General features: G+C 38.8%; 1 protein-coding gene across 1 annotated transcript in view; it reads left to right on the top strand.

The window, feature by feature from the left end:
• The window catches only part of LOC128362361 (NACHT, LRR and PYD domains-containing protein 12-like), a gene marked incomplete at its 3' end in the record, with an annotated part of 31,799 nt that extends 10,560 nt beyond the window's left edge, over positions 1–21,239 (top strand). Inside the window, exons 6-14 of the mRNA XM_053323102.1 lie at positions 2,316–2,420; positions 2,882–2,960; positions 3,122–3,350; positions 3,492–5,247; positions 5,557–5,730; positions 5,993–6,166; positions 10,290–10,463; positions 18,361–18,534; positions 21,080–21,239. Coding sequence (XP_053179077.1) covers positions 2,316–2,420; positions 2,882–2,960; positions 3,122–3,350; positions 3,492–5,247; positions 5,557–5,730; positions 5,993–6,166; positions 10,290–10,463; positions 18,361–18,534; positions 21,080–21,239 — 3,025 coding nt within the window. The remainder of the gene's footprint in view (positions 1–2,315; positions 2,421–2,881; positions 2,961–3,121; positions 3,351–3,491; positions 5,248–5,556; positions 5,731–5,992; positions 6,167–10,289; positions 10,464–18,360; positions 18,535–21,079) is intronic.
• Positions 21,240–22,073: the final 834 nt, after the last annotated feature.

The following is a 22,073-nucleotide window of genomic DNA, read 5'->3' as shown; positions in this document are numbered from 1 at the left end:
ACCTTCATATTCTTCCCTCCTTTCTTGTGTCCTTTGTGTCTGTGTTTTAAAAGAAAGGTGTTGATATTAGTTTTGGGTTATTTGCAGGGGTTGTGAATGTATTTTGTTTTGTTTTGTTTTATATAAGTATTTATTTGAATTTATGTTAAAACGAAAAATAAGTTTTGTTTTTGAGTATTTATTTGATATTTTTATTTTTATGAAAAGGACATTTTGTTTTGTTAAAATTAAAAATACATGTTATAGTTGAGTCATATATTCTACTGTATTGTTAAGTTGGTTGCTGGTGGATACATTGATTTGTTGGCTTGACCGACTAATAAACGGACCTTGGATTCATTGACAAATATTTTTAATGGATCTTTAAGATTTGTATTTGAGGAACACTGCTGTAGATATTCCTCGGCCCTTGGCCCCTTATATAACGGCCAATCACAGGAGGAGCAGCTGATATTTAGGATGTGACAGGAGAAATGATGTAAAGGATGATCTGTGTTTCCTCTCCAGATGAAGGTAGAAAGTGTGTGTGACTGATGTGGATGTGACTTCAGCAGCATGGATCAGAGTGAGGACAGAGAGGAGGGAGTCCCTCCCTCTAAAAGCTCTCTGTGTGGGGAACATGACAGCCAGACCAAAGCTCAGAGGTGAGATGAGGATCTCTAACTGTCCATCACTGTTCTCCACCATCATTATTCACACTCGAAGCTCTGTGTGTGTTGTGTAGAAGATCATGGAGGGAGCACAGACTAGACTCGGTTGGACCTGGACCTGGACCTGGACCTGGACCTGGACCTGGACCTGAACCTGAACCTGGACCCGGACCGAGCTGTGTGTCTATGAAGAGTGATCAGTCAAAGGATGGCTTCATTGATTTTAAAGAACAACGTCCGGCTGCAACAAGGTAAACTGTCACTAAATATTAAGTGTAACTGACTCAGTTTGTTTTTATTGAAGGTTTTTATCAAACTTCTTTTTTTCAGATTTGATCATAATTTAGAAAAACTGCTGCAAAATCAAACATTTTACTGCAATAATCCAGAATCTCTCCTGGAGGGAAGTGTTGGTGATTGAACCTGAACTCAGCTGTGAGTCCTTCAGAGCGACCGCTCCAAATATTATTATTGATTTTAAACAACAACGTTCATCTGATTAAAAGTAAATAGTTCTCAGTATTAAAATCAGGTTATTGGACAATATGAGTTCAAACCTCAATCAGGATAAATAATTCTCAGATGAATTATTTGACATTTGGATCATTTATTGATATTTCTGATCCATAATGATCCATAATGTTGGTAATTAGATCATTTCAGTTTGTTGCTGTTTTTATTAAAACTATAATTTCTATTGATTGATGATCATTTTATAGTGATGATGGACAGAGCAGATCAGTGTGAATGTTAGAGTAGGTACGAGGGCCGGGGCCCCTCATCACAGTTTACAAGAAATGTCTTTAAAACATCAGGAAATTAAAGATGAAACTTCATTGGTTGTGTTTAATGATTGCATCATTATTCTATGATATTTATTAAATATGTTGCAGCCCCTGGTTTCACCACCCAGCGAGCACGCTGACTGACCCAAAACAAACACACCCACAACCTTTTATTTACTATACTGTATTAAAATGAGCCTCCACCCAAAATGTGTCTCTGAGTATCACTCAGCTCCTGTAAGCTCATTAAAAGTTGGTAGTTTCCTTCTCAGAGACCAGCAGCTGTGGTCAGCTTGGGTTCTTGTCAGTTTCAGAGTACACTGTTAATATTAGTCTGTGACAGGATGAGCTAAAGGAAGCAGTGTGTTAACCACATCAAACAACTGCAGGAGAAGCAATAGTATCACTAACAGGCTGAAGGACTGTCAACAGAAATGTCTGCAGAACAGAGAATTATCCAGACAGCTGCTCATCATCACAGCATCTTTAATAAAGACCAAACAAACATTTTATTGACATTAATTCATTTGGCAGATACTTTTATCCAAAGAGACGTCCAAATGAGGTTCAATCCAAGACATTAGATGAAGGAGAAGCCTTAGACAATAAGAACCCAACACTCATTGACCACCAGCTGAGATTTAAGGAGTTCATGCATCTGTGCCCTCGGCTGTGTGTCAGCTTCACCCCTCCAGGTGCTGCACACTGCACTGAATACAGCTCTACTCATACAGTTAATCATGTTTAAGTTTAACAGTGAATTCATATAAAACTACCTGGATACTACTGTGTTGTGTACAGTAGGTGTATTAAATCACTGACAGATTTAGTGTCAGTGTGTTCTGGGTGCTGAGCAGAATTTATCTTGTGTTTCTATCAGGAGGAAGCTGGACCAACCTGAACCCAGCTGTGTGTCTATGAACAGTGATTGGTCTATGGATCATCCTTATAACTTCAAAGATGGACGCCACTCTGATGATCACAAGTGAGGATTTCAAACAGATAAAAACATAATGATGTTTTCATCAGACTCTTATCAAGTCTCCTGTTTTTAAATCTTTATTGACTCAGACAAAGTTCTCTGAGCAGCGTTCACACTCACACAGTCAGACACATTGACACTGGGAGCTGCCCAGTACAACCAGTCTCATACAACCACACACTGGTTGTAGCTGCCTTCAGCAGTGTGCAGTTAGGGAGGCAGAGCTTCATGGAGGGTTGGTGAGAGCTGTTGGTACTAAACCAAAGTGACTCTGAGCTGAAAGCTACAAACAGACTGAGCTATTGATTCTCAGTGGGATCAGCAGGACTAGTAAAGCTTTACCACTACAGGGAGTCATCTGATTCTCTGTTCACATCCAAATATCACTTGATGGACCTTTAGCTTGTGTTTGTCTCTGTGTGGACAGACATAATGTGAGCTCATTCTTCATGATTCCTCCACAGAGTGGACCAGGAGAGCTCAGAGGTTCCCAGTGGTCAGTCTGCCCAGCAGCATCAAACACAGCTGGACTCCATATTTATGGTCTGTACATGTACAACAACTACTTTTACATCTATTGTGTTCACAATCATCTCCATGCTGCACTTTGTAGACCACTGGATTGTCAGTGTGTCCAACATGGATCTGATGTTTGCTTCATGATGTTAGTTTGATTGTGTCATTCATATATTATTCTGTTCCAGCTGCTGGAGGAGAACATCGTCACTTTTGTGAAGAACGAGCTGAAGAAGATGCAGAAGAGTCTGAGTCCAGATGACCCAGAATGCTTAGAGAGTCAGAGGGAGGATGAGGAGGTGTTGGACGGTGAGGAGGAAGAGCAGAGGAGGAGAAGCAGAGATGCATTTCTGAAGATCACACTGCACTTCCTGAGGAGAATGAAGCAGGAGGAGCTGGCTGACTGTCTGCAGAGCAGTAAGAGGATTTCTATAAAGATTTAATGTGATGTATAAATGAGACATTTACTGAAGTCTCAAGAGATGGAAGATAATGTTCATATATGTATTCTGTAGCGAAATTAAACTGTCATTTTTTCTTTTGTATTCAATTATTGAGGCAGGTGTCGACGTAAACTCAAGTCTAACTTGCAGAAGAAGTTCCAGTGTCTGTTTGAGGGGATCGCTAAAGCAGGAAACCCAACCCTTCTGAATCAGATCTACACACCACTCTACATCACAGAGGGAGGGACTGCAGAGGTAAATGATGAACATGAGGTCAGACAGATTGAAACAGCATCCAGGAAACCAGACAGACCAGAAACAACGATCAGACAAGAAGACTTCTTTAAAGCCTCACCTGGAAGAGGTGAACCAATCAGAACAGTGATGACAAAGGGAGTGGCTGGCATTGGGAAAACAGTCTTAACACAGAAGTTCACTCTGGACTGGGCTGAAGACAAAGCCAACCAGGACATAGACTTCACATTTCCATTCACTTTCAGAGAGCTGAATGTGCTGAAAGAGAAAAAGTACAGCTTGGTGGAACTTGTTCATCACTTCTTTACTGAAACCAAAGAAGCAGGAATCTGCAGGTTTGAAGAGTTCCAGGTTGTGTTCATCTTTGACGGTCTGGATGAGTGTCGACTTCCTCTGGACTTCCACAACACTGAGATCCTGACTGATGTTACAGAGTCCACCTCAGTGGATGTGCTGCTGACAAACCTCATCAGGGGGAAACTGCTTCCCTCTGCTCGCCTCTGGATAACCACACGACCTGCAGCAGCCAATCAGATCCCTCCTGAGGGTGTCAGCATGGTGACAGAGGTCAGAGGGTTCACTGACCCACAGAAGGAGGAGTACTTCAGGAAGAGATTCAGAGAGGAGGAGCAGGCCAGAACCATCATCTCCCACATCAAGACATCACGAAGCCTCCACATCATGTGCCACATCCCAGTCTTCTGCTGGATCACTGCTACAGTTCTGGAGGATGTGTTGAAAAGCAGAGAGGGAGGAGAGCTGCCCAAGACCCTGACTGAGATGTACATCCACTTCCTGGTGGTTCAGTCCAAACTGAAGAACATCAAGTATCATGGAGGAGCTGAGACAGATCCACACTGGAGTCCAGAGAACAGGAAGATGATTGAGTCTCTGGGAAAACTGGCTTTTGAGCAGCTGCAGAAAGGCAACCTGATCTTCTATGAATCAGACCTGACAGAGTGTGGCATCGATATCAGAGCAGCCTCGGTGTACTCAGGAGTGTTCACACAGGTCTTTAAAGAGGAGAGAGGGCTGTACCAGGACAAGGTGTTCTGCTTCGTCCATCTGAGTGTTCAGGAGTTTCTGGCTGCTCTTCATGTCCATCTGACATTCATAAAGTCTGGAGTCAATCTGCTGGCAGGAAAACAAACATCACAGACACGTGTCTACCAGAGTGCTGTGGACGAGGCCTTAAAGAGTCCAAATGGACACCTGGACTTGTTCCTCCGCTTCCTCCTGGGTCTTTCACTGCAGACCAATCAGACTCTCCTACGAGGTCTGCTGACACAGACAGGAAGTAGCTCACAGACCAATCAGAAAACAGTCGAGTACATCAAGAAGAAGATCAGTGGGAATCTGTCTGCAGAGAGAAGCATCAATCTGTTCCACTCTCTGAATGAACTGAATGATCGTTCTCTAGTGGAGGAGATCCAACTGTACCTGAGATCCGGAAGTCTCTCCACAGAGAAACTGTCTCCTGCTCAGTGGTCAGCTCTGGTCTTCATCTTACTGTCATCAGAAAAAGATCTGGATGTGTTTGACCTGAAGAAATACTCTGCTTCAGAGGAGGCTCTTCTGAGGCTGCTGCCAGTGGTCAAAGCCTCCAACAAAGCTCTGTAAGTTGTAGGAAATAAAAATGTGAACTATATTGAAATAATAGTCACCATTCAATGAGGTCTTTTGAAGTCAGCGTCTCTTTAATTCAGCAATACACAAATCTTACACAGACAGCACACAGCAGTTATCTCTTCAAGGGTTCTTTTGTAACCAATATCACTAATGAAACAGCAGATCAAGTCACACAATATTTTTCTATCATCAGTACACAGAAAGTTTGATTTATTCATCATTATTTAAATATTGTGCTGTCTTTAAAGAAAAAGTAACTTCTTGCTTGTTTTTGTTTCTTTGTATTTCCTTTCCAGGCTGAATGGCTGTAACCTCTCAGAGAGAAGCTGTGCAGCTCTGTCCTCAGTTCTCAGCTCCCAGTCCTCTAGTCTGAGAGATCTGGACCTGAGTAACAACAACCTGCAGGATTCAGGAGTGAAGCAGCTTTCTGCTGGACTGGAGAGTCCACACTGTGGACTGGAAACTCTCAGGTCAGATCAAGTTATACTTTGTCTTTGAAGTATTTTTCTCAACTATGAAGTTCAGCTTTTCTAATGTCACGATGTCTGATTCACAAAAGTTTTTCACCAATATTTTATTTTCACAGGAAATAAAATGTTTGTATTTTCCAGTTTATTTTTCATTGACTCAGTTTTATAAAGTAAAGAAACTGATCTTTACTTTTATATCATGTGATTGAGATATTTACATCTGTTTATCACAGATTCTGATGTATTTCACTTGTATCTCCAGGTTGAGTGACTGTAACCTCTCAGACAGAAGCAGTGCAGCTCTGTCCTCAGTTCTCAGCTCCCAGTCCTCTAGTCTGAGAGATCTGGACCTGAGTAACAACAACCTGCAGGATTCAGGAGTGAAGCAGCTTTCTGCTGGACTGGAGAGTCCACACTGTACACTAAAGACTCTCAGGTCAGGATTCATCAACCTTTTTAGTTTAGAATACACGTATAATAAAGTAAATAATCACACATTCTTGTTTTCTTCATATTTCAACCAAAAGGTGAAATAACTAAACAAATGAAGCAGTTTCTGACCAAAAAGGTGAAGGCTGAAGCATTTGCTCATAACACCGACCCTTTTTACATGAGTCTTTAGAGTAGATCCCAATGTACATAACAATCACAAAACATTTATAACCTTCAGAGGATAAACATTAAACCTGTGTAGGATTGTTTCTGCTGATGTGATTTGTAGCTTTTTCTAAACTTCAGCAGCAGAGAATTACTTTCAATGCAGATTTTTATTGGGTTTTTTTTGTTTTTGTTGTTGAATTATTAAACACCACTGATGAGTTTACAGATTTCTAACATCTCATTGGAACAGTCTGTAAATTGAACATCATGTGATAATTAGCAGATAACTTATTTGAAAGTTCTTAGAAATTGCCCCTAAATGTACCTCACATATCATGGCATTTAGTGAGCTGTTGCAGGATAATTTCCATGTAGTTTCTGTCTTATACACCACAGTAATCAAGAATCAAGATACTAGTTGAACATTTTGAAAGTCTAATTTCTTACCTGCTTATGTCCTACTTTTACACCTTCAGTAAGACAGTGATGCTTTTATAAAGGGTTAGGGTTAGGTCCATCACAGTGTTTTTGGCCAACCAGTGGTTCCACTCGATGAATCTGAGCTTCATCTTCAGAACTGTGGGTGTTCGGTTCCCTTTGGAGCTGTATCTGTTCTCCTTATAAGTAGTATAAGTATGCTCTCTCAGTGTGTATGAGACGCTGTCTGTAGATGCTCAAAGTGTCTCTGATGGTTCACTTGATAATAGATGTAAACAACCTGCAAAAGTTTTAGATTTTGAGCCTCAAAATGACAATAATTTAAGTGAACCAGATAAAGTAGAATATCCTTAAGAATACTGCAACTACAATAATGAGTTATTTCTTATTCCTATTTGTATTTTATATGAATTCTAATATAAAATGTTCTTTCTCCCATCACACATACTGATGATTCTTAAATCACACATCTTTGTGTTTCTACTTCACATTTTCCTGAAGAAGAATTACTACTGAGAAAAAAAGAGTTAGTCACCTCACTGTAACTGGAGCTGGAGCTCCCCCTGCAGGCCTGTGGCGAACATGACATATATTTTACTAAAAGTAACACCGCTGCAGATGCTCAGGAGAGAGAAGCATCATGGGATAAAACTGCTGCCCGAGTCAATGCTTACGTTTTAATACCCTACTCCACTGACTTAACATTCCTCACTTAAAATTGTAGCATACAGGTGAAAAAGTGGTGTAACGTAATTGGAAGCAGCTAAAAATGAAATAAGAAAAACATAATTCAGAAAAGTAAGGCACATTTTACTGGCTATGATATTCACACAGTGTCTATTTCAACATGTAATTTAAACCTCCAACAGAAAGCTGTTTAACACATATGTCCTCTCATCTAATATCCTGCTTAGTAGATTAACATTTTACACTATTTTAACACTTTTATTTAACACAATTTCACATATATTATACATATTGGAGTCATTAATTTTAAGACTAAAATGTGACGATATAATACTCAATAAAATACTTCCTAAACATAAGATTAAAAGAAGGCAGAAGACTGTGTGTGTGTGTGTGTGTGTGTGTGTGTGTGTGTGTGTGTAATGATGTAATGAAAAGTGATACCGTTCTAGCAGATATTCATCTCATCAATGAAAGCACATCCAATTGAGCCCTGAATGAATCTCCCAACGTAAAGTATTGTGAATTAAAAAACAGAAAACCTGTCTGACAGGTAGAAACTCAGGGTTTCTTTAAGAAAACCTGCCAATGAGCAGGTTATGTTCACAGAGTTTCAGTTACCATGGTGACTGACTCTGAGTTTCAGTTACCATGGTGACTGACTCAGAGTTTCGGTTACCATGGTGACTGACTCAGAGCTTCAGAAGCAGCTTTCTGCTGGACTGGAGAGTCCACACTGTGGACTGGAAGCTCTCAGGTCAGATCAAGTTTTACTTTGTCTTTTGAAGTATTTTTCTCAACTATGAAGTTCAGCTTTTCTAATGTCACGATTTCTGATTCACAGAAGTTTTTCACCAAGATTTTATTTTCACAGGAAATAAAATGCGTGTATTTTCCAGTTTATCTTTCATTGACTCAGCTTTATAAAGTAAAGAAACTAATCTTTACTTTTATATCATGTGATTGAGATATTTACGTCTGTTTATCACAGATTCTGATGTATTTCACTTTTATCTCCAGGTTGACTGACTGTAACCTCTCAGAGAGAAGCTGTGCAGCTCTGTCCTCAGTTCTCAGCTCCCAGTCCTCTAGTCTGAGAGATCTGGACCTGAGTAACAACAACCTGCAGGATTCAGGAGTGAAGCAGCTTTCTGCTGGACTGGAGAGTCCACACTGTGGACTGAAGACTCTCAGGTCAGATCAAGTTTTACTTTGTCTTTGAAGTATTTTTCTCAACTGTGAAGTTCAGCTTTTCTAATCTCACGATTTCGGATTCACCAAGATTTTATTTTCACAGGAAATAAAATGTTTGGATTTTCCAGTTTATCTTTCATTGACTCAGCTTCATAAAGTAAAGGAACTGATCTTTGCTTTTATATCATGTGATTGAGATATTTACGTCTGTTTATCACAGATTCTGATGTATTTCACTTTTATCTCCAGGTTGACTGACTGTAACCTCTCAGAGAGAAGCTGTGCAGCTCTGTCCTCAGTTCTCAGCTCCCAGTCCTCTAGTCTGAGAGATCTGGACCTGAGTAACAACAACCTGCAGGATTCAGGAGTGGAGCAGCTTTCTGCTGGACTGGAGAGTCCACACTGTGGACTGAAGACTCTCAGGTCAGAATTCATCAACCTTTTTAGTTTAGAATAAACGTATAATAAAGTAAATAATCATATGTTCTTGTTTTCAAGAAACCAAAAGGGGAAAAATATAAAGAAATAATCAAATGAAGCAGTTTCTGACCAAAAAGGTGAAGGCTGAAGCATTTGCTCATAACACCGGCCCTTTTTACATGAGTCTTTAGAGTAGATCCCAATGTACATAACAAACACAAAACATTTCTAACCTTCAGAGGATAAACATTAAACCTGTGTAGGATTGTCTCTGCTGATGTGATTTGTCAAACCAGTTTTTTCTAAACTTCAGATTTGGCTAACATTTCATTGGACCAGTCTGTAAATTGAACAGTCATGTGATAATTAACAGATAACTTATTTGAAATTTCTTAGAAATTGCCCCTAAATTGACCTCACATATCATGGCATTTAAGTGAGCTGTTGCAGGATCATTTCCATGTAGTTTCTGTCTTATACACCACAGTAATCAAGAATCAAGATACTAGTTGAACATTTTGAAAGTCTAATTTCTTGCCTGCTTATGTCCTACTTTTACACCTTCAGTAACACAGTGATGCTTTTATAAAGGGTTAGGGTTAGGTCCATCACAGTGTTTTTTGGCCAACCAGTGGTTCCACTCGATGAATCTGAGCATCATCTTCAGAGCTGTGGGTGTTTGGTTCCCTCTGGAGCCGTATCTGTTCTCTTTATAAGTATGCCAGGCTCTCTCAGTGTGTATGAGACGCTGTCTGTAGATGCTCAAAGTGTCTCTGATGGTTGACTTGATAATGGATGTAAACAATCTGTAAAAGTTTTAGAGTTTGAGCCTCAAAATGACTAAAAAAGAATTTAAGTGAACCAGATAAAGTAGAACATCCTTAAGAATACTGCAACTACAATAATGAGTTCCTTACTTATTCCTAGTTGTATTTTATTTATAATGTTCTTTCTCCCATCACACACTTGAGATATATACACACACACACATATATATATATAAAATATCTAACACATATTCATCTCATAAAAGAAAGCACATCAATTGAGTCCTGAAGATCATCTCCCAAAGTAAGGTATTGTAAATTAATTCAGCCTCGATATCTACTGGATTGCGAAGAAACGGAAAACCCGTCTCAGTTTTCACATAACCAGCTTTCTGGAAAACCCCCCAGTACTCTCACACTGTGTGACATGTGTGTTGTTTTGTGTGTTTGCAGCCTGTCAGGATGTCTGATCACAGAGGAAGGCTGTGCTTCTCTGGCCTCAGCTCTGAGGTCCAACCCCTCCCATCTGAGAGAGCTGGACCTGAGCTACAATCATCCAGGAGACTCAGGAGAGAGGATCCTGTCTGCTGGACTGGAGGATCCACACTGGAGACTGGACACTCTCAGGTATGGACAGACCATGTGTGATAGAGGAGGAAGAGCTGGAAACATTTTCTCTGTCAGAGCTGATCACAGATCTCAACTGAATCTTTGACTGTTTCTTCTTTCTAACTAAAGTTTCCTGTAAATGTTGAAAGTTAAACCTGATTAGATTCAATCAGGGTTTCAGAAGGATTGGGATAGTGGATTCAGATTGGATCAAAGTGTATGAAAGCCCAACCCCACATTAGAAGAGAATAATAAAACAGTAGACTAGAGCCATGTAACGTCCATGTTAGCATGCTGAAAGAGAACGTGCTGCTCTGACCCCCCCCCCCCCCTCCTCCTTTCAGCCTGCAGCCTGCTGGAGTCCGATGGTTGACACCAGGTCTGAGGAAGTGTAAGTCTGCTTTTATTTTTATTCTTTATTTTATTGTGGGAAAAAAACAAGAATTAAAAACAGAAAAACCTGAACAAAACAAACGGGGGGACAAGAAGTATAAAACAGATGATAGAACCCGATTTGAGTTGCGTCCGCCATCTTGGACAGTTATGTATGGCAACTCCGCTTGGACAAAACACTTTATTCACCCGACCTGCTTTCTACATGTGACGACGAAAACTGAAGTTAATAAAGATCAACCAACAAGTAATAGCGTGACATTTATGCTATACAACCGTACTTACTATCATTTTAAAACATAAATAACTTTTAGTCATTTTTTATTATTGAGATCAAACATAACTACCACATCATTGTTTTTGTCTCAGCTTTTCCTCTTTTGTCTTCTTCCTTCTGGTGTTTGCAGAGTCTGTCTGCTTTAGTGTAAATACATATTTATTAAATGTTCAGCTTGTCTCTGATTTACTGTAACACCATAACACACTATTAGAAGAACAAGCTGTATATGTGAAAGTATTCCAGAGTGAAGGGTTAAACACAGACTACAAAACGAGATTAAAAGCAGACATATCCGACATAATTAGCTCAACACAATCAGGATTCCTTAAAGGAAGATCTATCCATAACAATATCCGCCTGCTTCTGGATCTTATTGATTATAGTCACTTCATTAATGATCATGGTTTTATTTTATTTTTAGACTTCTGCAGTATTTCCCCTCTTCTATTTATTGCAGTCACAGAATTACTAGCTATAACGGTTAAAATGAGAATATAGAAGGATTAGACATTAACAACCACAAATGAATCGTAAGTCAGCTGATGATACAACAATCTTTCTAAACAATAATAATACATTTTTGAGACAATCCCTTGTAAAGAGCCTCTATCCTGGTAGAACAATGAATACACTTATTTATCACCGTTATGACAAGGTTGAAATATAGAGAAAGAAATACATTTTAAAACCATAAAGTGAATTCATAAGAAAATGGTTTAAATTAGAAAAGTGTTATTTTTGTGGCCCAAATGTAGAAACAACAGAGCAGCTGTTTTCTGAGTGTGAGGCTGTTCAGAAATGATGGAAATCTCTCCAGGATCTGATGTCTTCCAAATCCATACAGGTGGATTTCCTGTCCTTCCAAAATATTCAGATGGGAGCAATCCTCAAAAATAAAAAGACTGAATTTTTAATAAATAACCTAATTATAGTAACAAAATATGATGTAGATAAATGTGGATTAGCTAAGTCCTCCCCCTCATGCTCTGCACTTAAAAATGAACTCTCTCTTTTTCAAAGGAGCCTTAAGAAGATAGATAATGCTCATGCTAACACATTGTATTCACTTATGGTTACATTTCAGCTGTGCTAAACCCCTTGCTTTCTCTTTTTATTATTTTATTTGTTCATTAGTATTATTATTTTTTCTCTTCTTTTTCTTTTAATATAATATTTAAATCATATTTGTTTATCTTGTATTTTCTCCCTTATTGTGTATTACACACACTGTGGCAGTAAGTTCTGCAGTTACAATACAGGAGGTGTGATGTTGTAGATCAACTGAACGGTACATATGAAAAAGTTTGAGTTTGTCATTATTTGTACTGTTCTATGGTTTAATAAACAAACATGGGGTGTATTACTACTTCTCTGGTTACATACAGATGTAAAATCTGGTGTTGAACTTCTATTGTTTCTATACTTTGTGCAGACTCACATCCAACTGCTGAAACATGAATGAAATACATCTATCCAACCTATAACTGTAGTTTGTCTAAGTGGTGTTGCCGTACATAACTGTCCAAGATGGCCGACACAACTGCACATGTGCGACTCACATCGGGTTAGAAACAGATGATCGATCAATAACTGATCAATAACTGTATTGTGTCTCGTTCTCTCCATCAGATTTCTGTGAACTCAAACTGGATCCAAACACAGTGTACACAAAACTCAAACTGTCTGATAACAACAGGAAGGTGACACATGTGAAGGAGGTTCAGTTATATCCTGATCATCCAGACAGATTTGATTTCTGTCCTCAGCTGCTGTGTAGAAATGTTCTGACTGGTCGCTGTTACTGGGAGGTCGAGTGGAGCAGAAACGTTTCTATATCAGTGAGTTACAGAAGAATCAGCAGGAAAGGAAACAGTAATGACTGTTTGTTTGGACATAACGATCAGTCCTGGAGTCTGAGGTGCTGTGATGATGGTTACTATGTCTGGCACAATAACAGACCAACACCCATCTCTTCCTCCTCCTCCTCCTCCTCTGTCTCTAACAGAGTAGCAGTGTATGTGGACTGTCCTGCTGGCACTCTGTCCTTCTACAGAGTCTCCTCTGACACACTGATCCACCTCCACACCTTCAACACCACATTCACTGAACCTCTGTATGCTGGGTTCTGGGTGTGGTTGGGTTCTGGTTCTGGGTCTGGTTCTGGTTCTGGTTCCTCGTTGTCTCTGTGTGGTCCGTAGGAAGGAGAGTCTCCTCCTGTCAGAGAAACGTTCTCATGTTATTTAGTACCAACATGATCTCTCACTGGTTGTAAATAGAGTTTGTAAAGCCAACATGGTTTCCACATGACTGACAGTTAGTTAGTCAGTCACATATATCCACATTTAAAAAGCTGTAAAACAGAAGCTGATTTTCTCAGAGCAGATATCTCAGTCTGTTAGAGGACTGTTTGGAGGTTGGGAGGTCGTGGCTTTGATCCTTATGAGTCTCAGTCAATGTTCAAGTCCAACACCCAAAGTGAAACTCAGAAGCTCTCAGAGAGAAAAACACCAGCGACTCAAAGTTTACTGAAACGTCAAGTTGTGAGTGAGCTTTTTAAACATGTTGGAAGAGTTTTGCCACTAACTACAACACACATAATGACAGGAAGTATCTGCTGGCCTATAGAGGAACTTTGTTCTTTCTCCTCTTATTTGTTTTTTTTGGCTTTTTGTTCAATGACTTGTTTTTTTAATCATATAGTGGATTCAGAAACCAACATGTTTTTATGTGTCTCTACTGGATGTGCATGTACAGCTGTCAATCAACATGATGATTCATCCTTTCTTAGTTCTGTCTATAAAATGTCAGGAAATAGTGAAAATATTGTTTTTAACTTCTTTTTACAGTTTATTTAGTTTTTATGTAAATCACATTGAATTGACCCAGTGTATGAAATGCGCTATATAAATAAAGCTGTCTTCCTAAAACGCTGGTTATAATCTCACAGAGTCAAAGACAGCATCTTTAAATGTCTCATTTAGTCTGAACTAAAGTCCACAACATCAAATATTCAGTTTATTATCATGTCAGACAAAGAAAAGCTTCAAAAGGACTAAAATGATGATGAAGTGCTGATTTAGTGTTGATGGATAATCAATGAATGGACTAATAGTTGCAGCTCTGGCTGTATGTGAACAGAATATTAGAGGACAAACAGCTGACAGTTTAGCGCCTTACTAAATATCCACAATAAAAAGCTCATTTACACGATCATTCATCTGTTTCTAATCTTTTCACATGTTTCTTATTTGCTGGTTTTGTGTTTTTACCAAGTAAAGTTGATCATTTGTATGTTTGTGTTACTCAGGCAGAAATAAATGTAACTGCTGTATCACCTGTTATGTCCAATAAAAAAAGGATGATCAATAATAATAGAAGCTTTAATTTGATCTGTCAACAGTTCAGTGCTGCTTAACTTCTCCATGAATACACACAATGCAGGATTATTTAAATCTGGCTCGATTTAGCTTTGATTAGAAAAAGATAAATCATGTTAGTGGAACGATTTGATCTTTAACCCTCATGTCGTCCTCCGGGTCAAATTGACCCTGTCTCTCCTTTGACTGTTCCTTCCTTCTTTCCTTCCTTCCTTCCTCTTTCTTTCATTTTTCCTTTGTTCTTCCCCTCCTTCTCTCTTTCTTTCCTCACTTCCTTCCATCCTTCCTTGCTTCCTTCCTTCCTTCTCTCCTTACTTCCTTCCTCTTTCCCTCCATCCATCCCTCCTTACTCCTTTCCTTTCCTTTCCTTTCCTTCCTTCCTTCCTTCCTTCCTTCCTTCCTTCCTCCTCTCCTTAAATCCTTCCTTTTTGTGTCCTTCCTCCTTTCCTTCCTTCCTTCATTCCTCCTTTCCTCCCTCCTTACTCCTTCATTCCTTCCTTCCTTCCTTCCTTCCTTCCTTCCTTCCTTCCTTCCTTCCTCCCTTCCTCCGTCCTCCTGTCCGTCCTTGACCTGAGGACAACAGGAGGTTTAAGTGACAGGAAAACTGACATTAATTCAAGCCAAGCTTTTTCAAGTAAACTCAGATTTCTTTAACTGAGTTGATTGAATGCTCCTCAGATATCCATCTCTATATTTATTTATTATATGTATATATTGAAGTTTAGAGTTTCTCTGTGGATATCAGCTCTGATCAATATCAACCAATAACTGAGTATGATGAATAGATGGAAACAGAACTCCTTTAAGATATCTTATACCAATATCAAGACAAGAGTAATGCGTTTTGGAGTGTGGTGTCCCACAATGCAACACTCAACAGAGATGGAGGAGCTCTGAAAAGGAAAAAAGGAAAAGTGAGAATGATGTGTAATGTATTAGTGGTTAGGGTTAGAGTAGGTAAGTATTTTTCATGAAGCTTTATGATGATGATTTTATTCTTTATTGTTTGTGATGTAAAACAGGACTCTCTGCTCTCAGCTCACCACACCCAGCAGTGATGTAACACAGAGCTGTAATGACAGACTTCAGCCAGCAGGTGGTAGCACACGTGTTTTTGATATTATCAGACTAAAAAAGAAATCAGTTTGCAGCAGCATTTATATTCTTCTCTAACAAAGCAATTTATTTTTTCTACTTTACTATGTTTATTCTATTAAATCTTCCTCAAACTGTCACCACAAAGCTACAGAATGAAATAAAAATCCTTAAAATTCCATCAATAAATCTTAATCCACCCTTAAAAACTAGATGTGTTTGGTAGCCAGAGATTCCATCCATCCATTTATCCATTAATGTGACGAGGCAAAGACTAAACCACTTAAATACACTCCTTAATTTGAAAAGCCTTGGTTTACAAATTAAGCTGCATTTACACATTAATTGTCAATTAAATGTGTTATTGAGGTAAATATTGGGTTTTCAAGAAAAGCTTTTATTTTTAAACTTAAGCTATTTTAGCTCTATCCATTAATTTATACATAAAGGTATTATCTGTATTCATGTTGTTTTATCTCAAAAATTAGTCAAAATGATTAATGAATAAATAGTTTGCATTAAATTTAACTGACTAGTCATTGCAGCTACAAAGAATATTATTACCAATTCATGAATGACAAATGAATTCATATTTATTTGGGTAAATGGTATACTAAAGGAAATTCTTAAGGATACAGCTGTTTGTAAGCTTAACATAATTAAACTGTATCTATAATTAGCACCAAATGAAACTTATGAAGAAATGAGGAAAACTAAAAAACTCATTTACTTCCATTGAAATCACTACCCACTCATCATGTGACATGAGTGTCTTTCAAAATGCATCTGACCATCATAATAATGATTTAATTTAGTGTTTGATGATGACACTGGTTTGGCAAACCTAACCAGACCTTGACCACAGTGCTGTCACACCACAAAACATCTTTATATTGTAGAACAGTCTCACCAGCAGGGCTGGGAACCAGTACTCAATACCTTTAAGCTATCGACCAAAATAAATCAATATCAAGTAGTATCAAAATGTGTCCAGTCCTGATTCCTGTAATCGATCCTTTTTGCTCTCAGAGATAGAACATATGACTATTTGTATGGACTTACTAGCAGCCAATCAGCACAAGCGTTCTTTGATTTAATGCGACATGATTGGCCCACTGCCACAGCAGCTACAGGTTGTATTTGTGTAAAAATTTAAAAATCATCATCAAATCAAATCAATTAGATGTGCAGGAGTTAATGCTTCTATTCACATGATGGGTATCTAATGAAGTTGGTATCAGGATCACTTTAAAGACTGTGTAAAGTGAACTCAGACATTTTCTTCTAAACCCATTAAATAGGCCATAAATGTATTTCTTAAAAATGTGTAAAAAGCACCTAGAAGCTCAATCAGAGAGCAACAAATATGATAATCAGATCCCTCCTGAGTGTGTCGGCATGGTGACAGAGGTCAGAGGGTTCACTGACCCACAGAAGGAAGAGTACTTCAGGAAGAGATTCAGAGATGAGGAGCAGGCCAGAACCATCATCTCCCACATCAAGACATCACGAAGCCTCCACATCATGTGCCACATCCCAGTCTTCTGCTGGATCACTGCTACAGTTCTGGAGGATGTGTTGAAAAGCAGAGTGGGAGGAGAGCTGCCCAAGACCCTGACTGAGATGTACATCCACTTCCTGGTGGTTCAGGCCAAACTGAAAAAGGTCAAGTATGATGGGGGAGCTGAGACAGATCCACACTGGAGTCCAGAGAGCAGGAAGATGATTGAGTCTCTGGGAAAACTGGCTTTTGAGCAGCTGCAGAAAGGCAACCTGATCTTCTATGAATCAGACCTGACAGAGTGTGGCATCGATATCGGAGCAGCCTCAGTTTGCTCAGGAGTGTTCACACAGGTCTTTAAAGAGGAGAGAGGGCTGTACCAGGACAAGGTGTTCTGCTTCGTCCATCTGAGTGTTCAGGAGTTTCTGGCTGCTCTTCATGTCCATCTGACATTCATCAAGTCTGGAGTCAATCTGCTGGAAGAGGAACAAACAACATCCCAGACACGTTTCTACCAGAGTGCTGTGGACGAGGCCTTAAAGAGTCCAAATGGACACCTGGACTTGTTCCTCCGCTTCCTCTTGGGTCTTTCACTGCAGACCAATCAGATTCTCCTACGAGGTCTGCTGACACAGACAGGAAGAAGCTCACAGACCAATCAGGAAACAGTTGAGTACATCAAGAAGAAGATCAGTGAGAATGTGTCTGCAGAGAGAAGCATCAATCTGTTCCACTGTCTGAATGAACTGAATGATCGTTCTCTAGTGGAGGAGATCCAACAGTCCCTGAGATCAGGAAGTCTTTCCACAGATAAACTGTCTCCTGCTCAGTGGTCAGCTCTGGTCTTCATCTTACTGTCATCAGAAGAAGATCTGGACGTGTTTGACCTGAAGAAATACTCTGCTTCAGAGGAGGCTCTTCTGAGGCTGCTGCCAGTGGTCAAAGCCTCCAACAAAGCTCTGTAAGTTGTAGGAAATAAAAATGTGAACTATATTAAATAATAGTCACCATTCAATGAGGTCTTTTGAAGTCAGCGTCTCTTTAATTCAGCAATACACAAATCTTACACAGACAGCACACAGCAGTTATCTCTTCAAGGGTTCTTTTGTAACAAATATCACTAATGAAACAACAGATCAAGTCACACAATATTTTTCTATCATCAGTACACAGATAGTTTGATTTATTCATCATTATTTAAATATTGTGCTGTCTTTAAAGAAAAGTAACTTCTTGCTTGTTTTCTGTTTCTTTATATTTCCTTTCCAGGTTGAGTGGCTGTAACCTCTCAAAGAGAAGCTGTGCAGCTCTGTCCTCAGTTCTCAGCTCCCAGTCCTCTAGTCTGAGAGATCTGGACCTGAGTCACAACAACCTGCAGGATTCAGGAGTGAAGCAGCTTTCTGCTGGACTGAAGAGTCCACACTGTGGACTGAAGACTCTCAGGTCAGATCAAGTTATACTTTGTCTTTGAAGTATTTTTCTCAACTATGAAGTTCAGCTTTTTCTAATGTCAGGATTTCTGATTCACAGAAGTTTTTCACCAAGATTTTATTTTCACAGGAAATAAAATGTTTGGATTTTCCAGTTTACCTTTCATTGACTCAGCTTTATAAACTAAAGAAACTGATCTTTATTTTTATATCATGTGATTGAGATATTTACGTTTGTTTATCACAGATTCTGATGTATTTCACTTGTATCTCCAGGATGACTGACTGTAACCTCTCAGAGAGAAGCTGTGCAGCTCTGTCCTCAGTTCTCAGCTCCCAGTCCTCTAGTCTGAGAGATCTGGACCTGAGTAACAACAACCTGCAGGATTCAGGAGTGAAGCAGTTTTCTGGTGGACTGGAGAGTCCACACTGTGGACTGAAGACTCTCAGGTCAGGATTCATCAACCTGTTTAGTTTAAAATACACGTATAATAAAGTAAATAATCATATGTTTTTGGTTTCTTCATCTGTCAACCAAAAGGGGAAATAACTAAACAAATGAAGCAGTTTCTGACCAAAAAGGTGAAGGCTGAAGCATTTGCTCATAACACTGACCCTACCCGAGTCTTTAGAGTAGATCCCAATGTACATAACAAACACAAAACATTTATAACCTTCAGAGGATAAACATTAAACCTGTGTAGGATTGTCTCTGCTGATGTGATTTGTCAAACCAGTTTTTTTTCTGAACTTCAGCACCAGAGAATTACTTTCTATGCAGATTTTTATTGTTTTCTTTTGTTTTTGTTGTTGAATTATTAAAACCAATGATGAGTTTACAGATTTGGCTAACATCTCATTGGACCGGTCTGTAAATTGAACAGTCATGTGATAATTAGCAGATAACTTATTTGAAAATTGACCTCACATATCATGGGAGCTGTTGCAGGATCATTACCATGTAGTTTCTGTCTTATACACCACAGTAATCAAGAATCAAGATACTAGTTGAACATTCTGAAAGTCTAATTTCTTGCCTGCTTATGTCCTACTTTTACACCTTCAATAACACAATGATGCTTTTATAAAGGGTTAGGGTTAGGTCCATCACAGTGTTTTTTGGCCAACCAGTGGCTCCACTCGATGAATCTGAGCTTCATCTTCAGAGCTGTGGGTTTTTGGTTCCCTCTGGAGCCGTATCTGTTCTCCTTTTAGTACGCCAGGCTCTCTCAGTGTGTATGAGACGCTGTCTGTAGATGCTCAAAGTGTCTCTGATGGTTGACTTGATAATGGATGTAAACAACCTGCAAAAGTTTTAGATTTTGAGCCTCAAAATGACTAAAAAAGAATTTAAGTGAACTAGATAAAGTAGAACATCCTTAAGAATCATGCAACTACAATAATGAGTTCTTTACTTATTCATATTTGTATTTTATATGATTTCTAATTTAAAATGTTCTTTCTCCCATCACACATACTGATGATTCTTAAAACACACATCTTTGTGTTTCTACTTCACATTTTCCTGAAGAAGAATTACTACTGAGAAAAAAAGATCGAGTTACGTCACCTCACTTTAACTGGAGCTGGAGCTCCCCCTGCAGGCCTGTGGCTAACATGACATATATTTTACTAAAAGTAACACCGCTGCAGACGCAAAGGAGAGAGAAGCATCATGGGAGAAAACTGCTGCCCGAGTCAATGCTTAAGTCAATGCACTCCACTGACTTAACTTACCTCACTGGAAATTGTAGCATACAGGTGAAAAAGTGGTGTAACGTAATTGGAAGCAGCTAAAAATGAAATAAGAAAAACATAATTCAGAAAAGTAAGGCACATTTTGCTGGGCTATGATTGAACCTTTGATTTTATTCATAGTTAACGTAGGCTATGAAACAAAGTAAATATTAATTCAGTGTCTATTTCAACATGTAGTAATTTAAACCTCCAACAGAAAGCTGTTTCACACATATGTCCTCTCATCTAACATCCTGCTTAACATTTTACACTATTTTAACACTTTTATTTAACACAATTTTACATATATTATACATACTGGAGTTATTGATTTTAAGACTAAAAATGTGACGATATAATACTCAATAAAATACTTCCTAAAAGTAAGATTAACACGAAGGCAGAAGACTGTGTATATATATATATATATATATATATATATATAATGATTGATAACAGATATTCATCTCATAAATGAAAGCACATCCAATTGAGCCCTGAAGATCATCCCCAACGTAAGGTATTGCGAATTAATTCTGCCTCAATATATATCGGATGCAAAGAAACAGAAAACTCGTCTGACAGGTAGAAACTCAGAGTTTCTTAAAGAAAATCTGCCAGTGAACAGGTTATGTTCACATAGTCGGTTACCATGGTAACTGACTCAGAGTTTCAGTTACTTCTCTTTCTGGAACAGATAACAGAATTTTACTGTTACTGTTACTGAAAACTTACTCTGAGATTTCACATAACCCGCTTTCTGGAAAACCCCCCAGTACTCTCACACTGTGTGACATGTGTGTTGTTTTGTGTGTTTGCAGCCTGTCAGGATGTCTGATCACAGAGGAAGGCTGTGCTTCTCTGGCCTCAGCTCTGAGGTGCAACCCCTCCCATCTGAGAGAGCTGGACCTGAGCTACAATCATCCAGGAGACTCAGGAGAGAAACTTCTGTCTGCTGGACTGGAGGATCCACACTGGAGACTGGACACTCTCGGGTATGGACAGACAATGTGTGATAGAGGAGTAAGAGCTGGAAACATTTTCTCTGTCAGAGCTGATCACAGATCTCAACTGAATCTTTGACTTTTTCTTCTTTCTAACTGAAGTTTCCTGTAAATGTTGAAAGTTAAACCTGATTAGATTCGATCAGGGTTTCAGAAGGATTGGGATAGTGGATTCAGATTGGATCAAAGTGTATGAAAGCCCAACCCCACATTAGAAGAGAATAATAAAACAGTAGACTAGAGCCATGTAACGTTCATGTTAGCATGCTGAAAGAGAACGTGCTGCTCTGACCCCCCTCCTCCTTTCAGCCTGCAGCCTGCTGGAGTCCGATGGTTGACACCAGGTCTGAGGAAGTGTAAGTCTGCTTTTATTTTTATTCTTTATTTTATTGTGGAAAAAAAACAAGAATTAGAAAACCTGAGAAAACTGAACAAATCAAACAAGAAGCATAAAGTCAACATTCAGACTAACAACCACAACAGAACAACAAAAGCATTAAATACTACTAAACTTGTACAAGGCAAAAAAGCCCCCAAAAATATTTTAAAGAAAAAATGAATGTAATATTAAAAATGAAATGACTCCAATGGTTTCTAAAGAGTGGTGAAGAGATATGGTTCTCATTACCCAACTTTGTATTCAGTAAAGTGGGAGGTTTTCAGTTTTTATTAGCGTGCCACTTTGAAATATGTAAATGACCGATTAAACTCTCTAAATGATTCAGACATAACTTCAGCCCTCATAATGTCCCACTATGGAATAATAGAGTCATATTGAGCAGAAGGAAATCTATATTTATGGAAAAACAAA

This window comes from Scomber japonicus, chromosome 7, assembly GCF_027409825.1.
Source record: "Scomber japonicus isolate fScoJap1 chromosome 7, fScoJap1.pri, whole genome shotgun sequence".
NCBI classification, from domain to species: Eukaryota; Metazoa; Chordata; class Actinopteri; order Scombriformes; family Scombridae; genus Scomber; species Scomber japonicus.
This window is presented reverse-complemented; position numbering and strand designations above follow the sequence as displayed.